The following is a 13,252-nucleotide window of genomic DNA, read 5'->3' as shown; positions in this document are numbered from 1 at the left end:
TTTGCATGAACAGTGTTGCTCCTTGATATTGTTAGTCCCAGCCTCCGTGTCGATTAGGAAATGCGGTGGTTAATTTTTTGACTGTGACCGTTATGCTTTTGCCTCTATTTGGATGCCTTGTTGTTACTTGCATTTCACCGGTATGTCTTGAATATAGCCTTCAAACGCATACTGCAGCCCCTTTTGCCTACTTCTATCTGACACTTTATTTGCTGCTTTATAAAAGTTTGATAAAATTTCAGCAGGAAGAGCCGTCACAGAATAAGCCATGTTGATACCAAACCAGAGCCCAGATGAAGTTGTCGGAGGTAGCAACAGTAACTAAGGGGGCCGGGGCTTAGTCAAAGGCGAGTTGCCTATATTTCAATGTTAATGACAATTATGCTATGAGGCTAAAGAAATGTATCATGGTTTCCACAAAAAATATTAAGCAGCATAACAGTTTTCGACATAATAGACGTTTATGAGCAGCAGATCTGCATATTATAATGATTTCTGAAAGGTCATGAAACATCTGTCCCCTAGTGTCTTCAGGGATCGTTCACACAGGACACGTCGATACATTCGACGACAGCTAGACACATTTGATATGCAGAACCAAAGCCTAAAACCTAAACCAAAAATAAATCTTTAACATTTTTCCTTTACTGTCTTACATGCACTGGTATTTCAATAGTAAACCAAATTAAATAAAGAGTTACTGCTCGATTTGTCCAAATAAAATTCCCAAAGCATCATTATGCGTTGTTAAGGTTGAGGGATAAATATTTTGATTATGAATTACCTGTATATGTCATCTAAATCTCAAAGAAGGGTCAAAAACTCCTCCCACGTCCAGTACTGTGAAAATATTATCTTTTCTTGGCTCTACTTTGATGTTGTAAGTAATTAGTGGTTTATCATTAATAACATATTCAGCAGACATGCTCTTGACATTTTATTAAGATGACCAACATCAGCTTATTGGAATGTGGATTACCACGGCAGGCCCAATTTCTGATGTTGACCGTTATGTTACCATGGTGAGGAAGGGAAGACAAACAACAGTGCTATACATACAGCAGTTTTATCATAATAGTTGGATGATGATAGTTAAGATGCAATAATATAGATGTACCTTTTTGCAAGTATCATAGAATAAGAGTATGAATCATGGATACATACTCAAACACTCAAACGTTTGGATGACCTATGTCAGCATGACCTATGACATTTATGTTGATTTTAGCTAGATGTATTTTATATGTATTTTATTTTTTGTAGTCATTTATATGAACTCTTAAAGGTACAGTAGCAAATCTGTCCTGAGAGAGAGAGAGAGTAGAGAATAAACCCAAAATATGACTATTTTTGTGCAAAAACCTTCACTAAACTTTGAAGTAGAATTGACTGAAAAAATGGTAGACTATGGTCCTTTTAACGTGCGTATCCTTTTCTTCCCCACAGGTCATGGAGGAGACAGACACTCAGATTGCATGGCCTTCCAAGCTAAAGATTGGTGCCAAGTCAAAGAAAGGTAAGTCCAGGTGTCCCTCATCTGAGACACGCTCTGCTGAAGATGCTGTGTGTTTGTATACACTCGTCTTTTTATTACTCACTCATTAGGTATGTGTACATGCACTATACACGTGTACCTTAAATGTCACAATAGGGAAGAAAAGATTACTGCAACTTCTATTTCATACAGACTTTAACATTTACACCCCATTTGATTCGGGTCAAGATCAGTCAGATTGAGTGAGATGTTTATATGAAGGATGTTCAATCTGATTGAGCCATCAGTCTGATTATGAATAGATCATTTGGTTGCGTTAAATGTGCCTACTGTTTAGCATTCAAAAGTATTGCTCGTCTTTCTCGTTTCACTGGAATCTTTGTCCTATTAAAGTGCTACATAAACAATGTGGTTACAAAACAACATTTTAAAATATCTTCACATAGTCATTCCTGGCAATATCTTGGCCTCAGGGTCAAATGGATCCTTTTAGTAGTATCTCAGCATTGGCTATCATGATTTAGGGCATCTTTTGTTTAGGTTATCGTGAGAAGAGGACAACTTGCACTTCATTTTGTCAGTTCTGTTTTGACAATATGTTTGTTGGAATATTATCATATTTACAGGGAGTGTATCAGTGGAAATTCATGAGGAGTTGCACCGGGCCGCTTCATTTGTATTGGAATCATCAGAAACGTGATCACTAGTACTGTGTATGAGTCGAGTCAGTTCTTCCTTTGTAGCATTGTACCTATTAAACTCTGGCATGGAACACATCCTGAACCACTGCTACAAAATAATAAATTATTTTGCTACAGAACAAATGAATGTGGAAATGAATGATTAAATCATGTGGCTTTTTGAGAAGGAGTGCTCAATTGCTTTTCTAAATGATCGGACTTCTCATTTTTGACTCGTTTGACTTGGAAAAGTAAGCAACCACCCAGAACAACACAGCAACCGCAAAGCATTTTTCATCAGGAAATGTAAAAGTCATATTTGTATTGTTTTCACATCTGAAATAAGTTTTTAGAATGCTCCCTGTCTGATGTCAAAATATTCAGCAGATGTTTTAAAGATGTTTATGGCTTAGAATGTAGCCTATGTGAATGTATTTGAATATTTTTCAATATACTGCTTCTCAGCTGGCCATTAGATGTTTTATCGGGCAACAGTGCTAGTCCAACCTCCACAAGCTCCTCAAATGCAGGAGAGTGAGGTGGCGATATCCAACTCCTCAGATCTAGATAATTGTAGCACCGGTGCCTCACCCAGGATGGGAAAAATCGCACTGCGTGCTTCCGAACCCTGAGAGATGACACTGGATCCAGCAGGTGAGGACAGAGATAAGGCCAGGCCTGTCTCTAACCCCTCTAGATCCATTTGCGATCCCCATGACTTAGATCGCGGCCGTGTCTCGGCAGCAGCGGGACCCGTGCCACGGGGAACGCGAGACTGAGTGCCCTCCTCGAAGAGGGCCAGGCGGAAGCAGAGTGTCCCTAATGGAAGCGGTTCACAATGTACACAGCCAGCAGTGTTGCCAGATTGGGTTGACGATTTCCAGCCCAAAAGCTTGTCAAAACCTACCTACTGCAAGAAAAAACCCGCCAAAAATTTACTAGTTCCCTTCCAAGGGAATTCAGTTTTACCATCACAGGAATAAATACAATTTTAAAATATATTAAAATAGAAATTTTTATTAAATAATAAATATTGTTTTTACTATATTTTTTATCAAATTAATGCAGCCTTTCTGGTGAGCATAAGAGACTTTGTTTCAAAAACATTTAAAAAAATGACAACCACGTTTGTTGTCTTTAAATGTGCTTTACAAATAAACTCAGAGGTGGACAAAGTACACAACTTCCTTACTTGAGTAAAAAGTACAGATAGCCTACTACTGGTCAAATATAACTCCGTTACAAGTAAAAGTTGTAAAGACCTATTTTTACTTAAGTAAAAGTACAGAAGTACTCGTTTTTAAGTACTTAGGTATAAAAGTAAATGTCAATGCATTGTTTTATTATTGTTGCATTGTTGCATGTAATAATTACAGTACCATATGCCTCTGAATCTATGCCTGCCTACCTACACTCATATCAATATACAATTTATTTATAAAACACAGTTCCAGTAGTGGGATTGAATAAGTGTACTCAGTAACGTCCACAATGGTTTCGGACACCCAAATGGTTGTTCCCAGTTTTTTGGCTTTTAGTATGAATATGTTAGCCTTACTGTTATCTATAAGCTAGTGTGCTCCTAAACAATGACAAAATCCGCATTTAGAAGACCAAAACCAATGATGAAAATTAAAATCAGGTTGATGTCAGAATCCAATGTCAGATTGACGTTAATCTCCAACGTTGGACAGACGTTGTATTGTGGTTGACGCCAGAAACTAACATCAGTCGAGTTCTGACATCAACCTGAATTTCATTTCCAACCAAAGTCCAACCCCTGCAACCAAAATCATCCCCTGACTGACATTACTACTTTCTACTCAAGGAAATGTACATTGTGCATTTGGAAATGTACATGCAAATGTGCATTTCTACAGAAATGTAGTGGAGTAAAAAGTACAATATTTATCTTTCAAATGTAGTGAAGTTAAAGTAAAAAGTTTCCAGAAAAATAATACTCTAGTAAAGTACAGATACTCAAAAAGTGTACTTAAGTGCAGTACTTTGTTACTGTCCACCTCTGAATAAACTTGACATTGACATTGACCTTAACCCAAACTTTTGTAGAGAGTACAAATAAGTACCAAAAAGTACCATAATGTTGTCTTTACGTCTTTTGGACCTGAATACCATTGTTTTGACATCCACCATGATGCTACTATGATTTTTTTTTGGAATGACTCGGAAGTATTCTTGGAAGTAACTGGTAAACCAAGAACTTGCAACTGCAGTTCCATGATATTACCATTTGAACCATCACTGTACCGGTAGACTACTACCACAACACTTTTTTGGGGGGGTAGAATTCTTTACCAATGCTGCACTCTTTCATAGAGGTCATGACATCATATTCGTTCTTGCTGGGTAACTTTGCTGAGCATTATGTTTGATACTTGCATATTTTCTAAGCCATAATGTCAATCGAGCATTTGTTGCACAATTATACAAGTGTTTAATTTCTCTGTAAAGTTTTAATAGCTTATGGCAACAGTCATGTTCGTGTATTAATGCTGCAATCGAGAGGACGGAATGCAAACAATGACAACAACAGCTTGGCCATTCCAAACAAACAATCAGATCAAGTTCATGTGTGCCAACAATGTGTTTTCAGGGTCACGGCCCAAGTCAAAGGCCATTCACATTCCTGTGCATTGGTTTATGTTGGCGAGAGACCGGGGGCATTGCTTGCGCTGACAAAAATGTTACATAATCGTTTGCGGTTATCTGGTGACGGCATGCAGCAAACATCTCAGCTAATTAATGATGGAAAACACATGCAAGGTTCTGACATGTGGACTGCACCAGGCCCGGCTTAGCCCGTGTGGTCTTCAGGGACCTGCTGTTTCCTGCGAGTCTGTCTACAGCTTATTACAACAGTTGAGAAGTGTTGATCCTGCGCAACAGCTCTGGAACAAAACATGCTCCGGTCAGCTCGATAGCGCAGCATGCGATTGAACCAACAGCCTTGACTTTGGGTCCACCTCTGCTGCACGATGAAAGTGATCCACTGGTTGTATGTGATTGTTGAGGAGTGGAGATGTTTATAGTTTAGGGGATTGAATTAAACAATGTTCTGGCCCTAAACTAATCCACTTTATTCAGATACCTTTTGACAAAAAGAAGTATGTGAACATACAATTCCCTGTGAACTAGCCTAAAACATTTAGTCGATGAATCAAATTATAATTTGTGACTGCATAGATTAATATTGCTTAACAGTCAGGGTTATTATTGTTAACTTTAACTAAAAATCGTTACTGCGAATACAATTAATTAATAAACTTTTTAAACTTATTTTAATTTAGTTTAACTTGATGTAATAACTAATAAAATGAAATACTGAAATAAAATCAAAATAAATAAACGTCAAAAACAAAACAAAATTGTTAAAAGTTTAACTAAAACTAAAATGAAACCAGTAAATATACAAATAAAAATAATTCAAAATATAAAAAAAAAACATTAATAGTATATACTGTGATAGTGATACTGAAATAACACTGTTTACAGCATATGTAATGTGTTTATGCTAGTAGGATTTTTTTAAAGTTTAAAAATTAGTGCTTGAATTCAAATCAATTAAGCATTGAAGGGTAGGTGTTTTTCAGCATTGTTTCCCAAAGGCTGACTGACTGACTTTCTCCTCAAGAACAGCTACATTGAAACGTCAGTGCAGAAATGAATGAGGATTCCAGGAGTTCCAGGGTGTCTGGATCATACCAGAGTAGTTACTCTGGTCATCAGAGAAGCCTGTGAAAACCGAGGCAACCTAGTTGTTCTACCTGGCAAATGCTTATAGGTCTGGTTGAGTAGGCATTACAGCGTCACCATGTTCCCTGTAAGATCAAGGATCCGATCAAGGATTATTATAGCAAATTCAGGGTGAGGGTCACATCAGATTCAGAAAAATCAAGCTGGCATAGTCTTGAGAAAGGCATAACAGGTTGCACTATTTTGCTGGTTGTTTTCGCAATGGCTATGAACATGGTGGTCAAGTCAGCCGAGGTAGAGTGCAGGGGTCCCTTGACAAAGTCTGGTGTATGACAGACCCAGATAAGAGTATTCATGGATGACCTGAACATTTCAACAACATCTTTCCTGGGAAGCAGATGGATTCTACAAGGCCTGGAGAAACTTATCACTTGAGTTTCAAACGCATTAAGTCAAGATGGTGGTGGTGGATAAATTCCTTTTTGCTATTTGGAATGACCATTCCCTCTATTACGGAGAAGCTCATTAAAGGTGCAATGTGTATTATTTCTGAGGATCTATTGACAGAAATGCAATATAAAATCCATAACTATGTTTTCAGTGGTGTATAAAGACCTTACTTAATAAACCGTTATGTTTTTATTACCTTAAAATGAGTCATTTATATCTACATAAGCGCGGGCACCCCCTTAAATGAAGGTCGACATATTGTGTCGTCATGTTTCTACCGTAGCCGACAGCGAACAAACAGCGCTACAGAGTTTGCTATGTGGGGAGAAATGTGCTGCTGGTTTCGTCGGCCACCGTAGCTTCTCATTTGTGTTTGAAAAGGGAGGGATAGGCCGCAAGTGACTTTCTGTTTGCAATTCGCAAATATCACCACTAGATGCCGCTAAAAATCACACACTTCACCTTTAAGAGTTTGGGTAAGCTCAATGATTCCACACTAATAGACTCTGCTGTTATTCACAAGGCCAACAAAGGCTTAGCAAGGTAGAATAGTCAGGCTTGTCTGGCAGATTCTAAGCTTGGATCTACCAGCATTGCTTTCTAACACAAGTATTGTGGCCTTTTCTTGTCTATGCAGTCCCATTGTCAACAAAGGTTGAATCTTTAGAGAGGAAGATCAGCATATTTCTCCATAGGTGGTTGGGTTTTACCCGGAGCTTGAGTAGTGAAGATCGTCACCACCCGATTCAGCAGGAAGTTCAAGCAGGTGTGGAGGTATGTCTGGGGCAAGAGCTCTCTCCTGCTCCCTGTGTCCAAGGAAAGGCTCATTGGAACATCTTCTCAGCAGGTGCCCAAAGACCTTAAGGGAATGCCGTTATCGCTGGTGCTATAACCAGATGCTCAAGGCAGTTGCTGATAGTATATAGCTAATGCAATAAATACTAGCAAAAACCACCATGTCACCATAAAGTTCATCCATTTTGTGAAAGCTGGAGAGAAACTCTGGCTTGCTCTATACAGCCCCTGACTGGCTGTTGAAAGTTGACCTGGGCAAACAGTTGAAGTTCCCACCGCACATTGCAATAATGTAGTATCACTCCGGCCAGACATGATCATTAGCTCTGAGGCCACAAAACAGCTGATCATGCTGGAACTTACTGTGCCCTGGGAAGAGTGGATGGAAAAGGCAAATAAGCGGAAACATGCAAAGTATCAAGATCTGGTGGAGACTTGCCCAGGGGCAAAGGCTGGAAGACATAATGTGAGTTTACAGAGGTCCATATGAAGCCACTTTGTGGCTTTGGATCAAGAGGGCTGATCCGTGGGCAGTTCCTTCTGCGATGCAGGTTGAGGCCAGATCAACCCCGGACAGGTCACCTGGGAGAGGGTGTCTGATGTTGAAAGACCCGAGGACCCCAGGGAGCATCACTGATAATGCGTCCCAGTGCATTAAGACAATGTATATTGCATAATGTTCAATTTGACATTATAATTACCTCATTCCTGTTGAATCTTAAAAACTTGACTTTTACTTTTCGTAAGACAAGTTGCTGTCATATAACACCCAGGTCTTTTACTGTGGAGGATGAAGTAATAGTACATCCTTCTAAATGCAAATTGTATTCTAAGAGATTCTGTGTACAGGTTTTTGTTCCAATAAGTAATACCTCAGTCTTATTTGAATTTAGTAGAAGCAAATTACTGGTCATCCAATATTTTATATCTTGAACACATTTAGTCAACTTGGATAATTTAGAGATTTCATCTGGTTGTGATATATATTGAAAATAGCAGAGGGCCTAACACAGATCCTTGCGGCACTCTTGCGGTAATTTACTGATGTTATCTTTAAATAGACAAAATGGTAACGGTCTGATATATCCTGTATGATCTGAACCAATTTAATGCCTGTCCTTGAATACCAGTATACTTTTGTAGTCGATCTAAGATTGTTTATGATCTATAGTGTAGAACACAGCAGTAAGATCAAGTAGAACTAGTATTGAGATACAGCCTTGGTACAGCCAGAAAAGCTATAAGTAAGGCATTTGAAAGTTTAATGAGCACAGTTTCTGTGCTATGATGGGGTCTGAAACCGGACTGAAATTTTTCATAGATATCATCTTCTTTTTTTTACAAGAAGGAGCACAATTGAGCGGACACAATGGGAGATTTGAAATAGGTCTGTAATTTGCTAATTCATTTGGATATAGTTGTGGTTTCTTAATGAGAGGCTTAATAATTAGCTTGAACGGTCTTGGGATATGACCTAGAGAAAGAAAAAAGTTAATCATTTTGAGAAGAACAAAAGTAAAATAATTTAAAACCAATTGAAGGAATTCAATTTTGATTGAAGCTTAATTATGAAAAATCCCCCACAATCATTTTGTTTATATTTCTATTCTCATTGACTGAAGTGTTTGCATTTCCATGTTTTTCATGCCGTTTGAGAAATATGGAATTATGTGTGAGCAGTGCTGCAGAAATCTACATCTGTCTGTTGTCTTCAACCCAGGTTCATTGGAAAAATGTGGTCTGGCTACAAAATTGTATTACATTTCTTCTTGCACATTTTGAAGCGAAATTTCTAGTGAGTTGTATAAAAGTGTGTTCAGTTTTATTCTAAACAGATGAACATGAATCTGGCAACATTTTATTACTCTGGTTGTTGCATGTATCACAGCAGTTCAGAAAGAAAAGGTCTGGTGAGTGGCGCTAAAAGTTGAATACTCTCACAATTGAAAATAACTTACTACCTACATTAATCCTGACCTTAAACCTAACTGATAGGGTTAACAAAAGCAAGTGTGAGGTAAAAACACATCAGCTACAAGTCTTCAATCTCTTTTATCGAGTGTCATGACTCGTGTTTTACGGGTACCTGCAGCACTCAAACTTTGCAAGTGCAATGCTGTACCAGGTGCTCTACCGAGCAAGTTTACAATGTCAGAATAGCCATATTGAGCTGACTGTGATTAAAGCGCCAAAATGGATTAGTTTACAAATCATGCACTATGGTAAACGTGTTTTGAGGTCATAACAAAGTATCATGCAAGGGACTGCACAAAAAATAAAAAATAAAATAATCTTTATTAATCAATAATCTGTCCCTGTAATCATAATTTGTATAGGGAATACAAGTTGTTAGTGTTTTACTGCCACTATATACTGTTCATTTAATCTGGAAACTGCAGTGAATAGTTTTTTAGTTTTTAGTTTTGAAAAATAAAAAGTAATTTTTCCAATGAGCATTTGGAACCAACATTTGCACATATTTTTTTTCTGTCAAAATATAAAAGTTTACTAACAATTAAACATTTTCATTTGTATGCTAGGCATGTCCCTTGGTGGCTAAAAGTGCTTAGTAATATCAGGGCCTCGACTGCTTAATAATGACAGATACTTTGCAGACACGTTTACAGGCTCCTAAGAGTCTCTGGAACCCTGGATCATTTGGGATGGGACCAACACCCACAGCTATGTGCTATTATCTCTCGCCTCTATTGGCCAAAGAGCCATCACAACTAATGCAGTCATCATTGCCTTCGGATGGGCCCTAACTGGAATGCTAAGAACTAGAAACGGCCCGGAGGTGCTTTTCTTTGTGTTTTAAAAGTGGAAATGCAGCTTGCAGTATATTTATGTGGCTCCTGAGAACGCATTCCTTTTCTGCAGAGTCTGAGCTGACGTCGGGAGTTTTCATCTTGGTCTCTGAAGTCTCTCGCGGTCTGTTTCACTCATTTGCCATCGTAAAGCTCAGGTTGATACTCAGCAGACCCTCACACAGCACTGTCACAAAAAATGTTGGCTTCGACTTACTTTGAAAGACTTTGTCTCTGTCAGAGTTCTCTTTCTGCGTGTGTATGTTGACATTAAATCAGAATGATGTCCTCTTGTTGTATCTTAGCAGTATGCAGTAAATGTCCCGTTCTAAAATTAGCAACATTTTGTTCCTGGATCTTTTAAAGTCAACATGGATTCAAAATGTAGCCAATATTTATTTAGTTAATGCACGTTCATGGCCTTATTTTGAACGATTCATCTGTGCATGTTATTTTAAAAGAAAAAAATGCTTTTCTTTCTTGAAAACTCCTTTAGGACTGACATCACTAAGCACTGCTATTTGTCAACCCTTTTGTCTCACATAAACCACTTTTCACAATGTAATCACAATGCAATCTTTTGGCCTACATTTTCTTTCTGGTTGAATATCCTGGTTCCCTTGTAAATGCATCATATTACAAAAATAACATGGATTGCGAATGCTGCTCTTTTGACTTTAGAGGTTAATGTGATTTTATTTTATTAAAGACATAATCAGTTTAAATAGAATACAAAAAAACTGCTTTCAGTTCAGATATTAAAGGGATAGTTTACCACTTGTTCCAAACCTGTAAGAGTTTCTTCCTCTGCTGAACATAAAAAGATATTTTGAAGAATTTGGGTAACCAAACAGTTCACGGTAGCCATCGACTTTCTTAGGGGAAAAAATTATACTATGGAAGTCAATGGCTACCGTCAACTGTCTGGTTACCATAATTCTTCAGAATATCTTCTTTGGGTGAACTATCCCTTTAAGCGATATAATAATGTCAGTTCTCTCAGGGTAATTTGACAGAAATGTAATTAAAATTGACAATACCTGGACGTTTTGTTCTACAACGTAAACTGCACACACTCACATCCCACACATTCTATTTACTTGAAAAATAAGGCACCTTATTTAAAATAAACATATAAAATATGAATTTTCGAAATGGATGTAATTATGCTGTAGAGAAAACATTCAAGTATCTTCAAGCTATAACTTTGTTTACCACAGACCAATATCTTACTCATAAATTTTACTAAAAAAATGTAAAAAAATTTAACTAACACTATTCTGGATAAATTAAGAATCAAAAATTTTTTTTCACGATTCTTCCATGATTTTGAATAGACAACTAAACAAAATAACATGTAATTTACTACTAGTTCTGACTAAATTATATTTGCTGCAGTCTGTTTAATAAAATTATTGCTAAATTAATTACTTTAAAAATAATATATTTGATTTGAAAAATAATCGATTTGAATAAATTATTCAATGACTCAATAAAGACTTTACGTGTTTCATTGCTGAATAAATCAGCGTTTTTGAGCGAATGTCTTGAATGAATGATTCAATGACAGGCTGTGTCCGAAACCCCATACTCTCTAGGGTAGGTAGGTACTTATATTGAATATGTAATTACTTCACAACCACTAAAAAGCATGTTACATTTGCCATGTCGTCATTATCATGTGACTTAATTGTAATTGATACAATCTTTATTTGAAGCTTAAAGTTGCCTTTAAAAAGTGACTGTTTTGGTTGCTACCGTTTACATCAATGTTTATATCCGAACTATACACTTTTATCCAAGTACTTCTGTGATCATTTGAATGATTGTACGGTAACAGAGAAATAATTATACTGTGGCTCAAAGCTGTGAAGCGTTTGTGAAGCTGTTTCATACCAAAACATGACTTGCAGATATAGCAGATTTTAAAGTTTCGCTGTGATCGTACTAGTCAAAGTTTAAATTGACCTCTATATACATTTTTTCTATACATTTTTTATTTAATTTTATGAATTAAAGTCGATGGCTATAGCGTCAACTGTCTGGTTACCCATATTCTTCAAAATATCTTCTTTTTAGTTCTACAGAAGAAAGAAACTCATAATGGTTTGGAACAACATTATGAAGAGTAATAGAATTTTTATTTTTGGGTGAACTATCCTTTTAAATATATATTTTTTAAATGCCTTAAAAATAGCGAAACTCATGTCAAACATAGACTTTTAAACAGTGCTTTTCTGGAGTTCCCTCTGCCCGGACCGTGCCATCTTCTCACATTCAAAGACCCAGAACCTGGCTGACATTTCTGACTCACCCTCACTCCTAGCCGTCTTGGCAAATCCAACTTGGAGCGCTGAATAAATCTCAGGCTGCTGTATGGAGAGATTTATAGGAGGACAGGAGAACAGAACTCCCACTGGCCTGCTCTTAAAGGGGGGCAGCAGCTGTAAAAACAGTCCAGAGCGCTCCGTTCTTCCAGTATCACCCTGTCCAGCGCTCTGTTGCATCAGACTGGGCCCTGGTCTCCATGGAGAGCTGCTAGGCTGCTGGCGTGCGCTGCCCAATATGCTCTCACAGTGGACGGAGAGGGGATTTAAGGTTCCTTCCTCCAAATGAACATCTCTGGCTCTTTTGTCGGCGGATTTTGGATACAATGGACTCGTCCTCTTGATCCCAAGAAATAAATGTCTTCCCAGAATGACTTTGTTACAGTGTGAGGAGCAAATGAGACGTTTCCATAACAACAGATGTGAGGGACGCTGGGATTTTAGGGCTCCAACAGGATTTTATTGTTGATGCAAAACAAATTCTATAAAAAAGTTCCATAAATGTCACTAATTTATAGGGGTGTAACAATATATCGTGTCACAATATATGTATTGTTACAATAGTGATAGTGACAATATGTATTGTTTATAGTTCACCCAAAATTAAAATTAGTGTGTTAGAGAGTTTTAGTGTCCGTACTACATTAAACTACTATATATAATGTATAATAATGCAATTATTTGGGAATATTTGTGGACACTAATAATGCCAAATGTCTTATGTTACCAGTAAAAAGTTTCCTATTATTTTAAATATATCTAGTCAGTGACAGTGCAATATATTCTTCTAATATAATTCTGTTTTCAGCTTCAGAATCATGAATATTTTTATTCTGGTGTCACCAGTGTCCTGTGCATTGGGTTACCAGCACCAAGTCCAAGACTAATTGAAAACTAATTGAAACTAATGAAATTAAATTCTAATTATGTTTATTAATTCTATTGGCTGTATTTTAGATTGTTTTTGTGAAGAAAATATTGCGG

The 13,252-nt window shown here is 37.3% G+C and overlaps 1 protein-coding gene across 3 annotated transcripts in view; it reads left to right on the top strand.

Moving 5' to 3' along the window:
• The window catches only part of bicc1 (BicC family RNA binding protein 1), an 84,173-nt gene that overhangs the window by 30,348 nt on the left and 40,573 nt on the right, over positions 1 to 13,252 (top strand). For 2 of the 3 annotated variants that reach the window (XM_079596340.1, XM_079596341.1), the window contains exon 3: positions 1,447 to 1,516. In XM_079596340.1, coding sequence (XP_079452466.1) covers positions 1,447 to 1,516 — 70 coding nt within the window. Of the gene's footprint in view, positions 1 to 1,445; positions 1,517 to 13,252 lie in introns of all 3 variants that reach the window. The other variant, XM_079596342.1, reaches the window with a different exon arrangement.

Source organism: Phoxinus phoxinus (genome assembly GCF_949152265.1).
Source record: "Phoxinus phoxinus genome assembly, chromosome: 21".
NCBI lineage: Eukaryota > Metazoa > Chordata > Actinopteri > Cypriniformes > Leuciscidae > Phoxinus > Phoxinus phoxinus.
The sequence above is the reverse complement of the archived record's forward strand: the minus strand, read 5'-3'. Positions and strand labels throughout refer to the sequence as shown.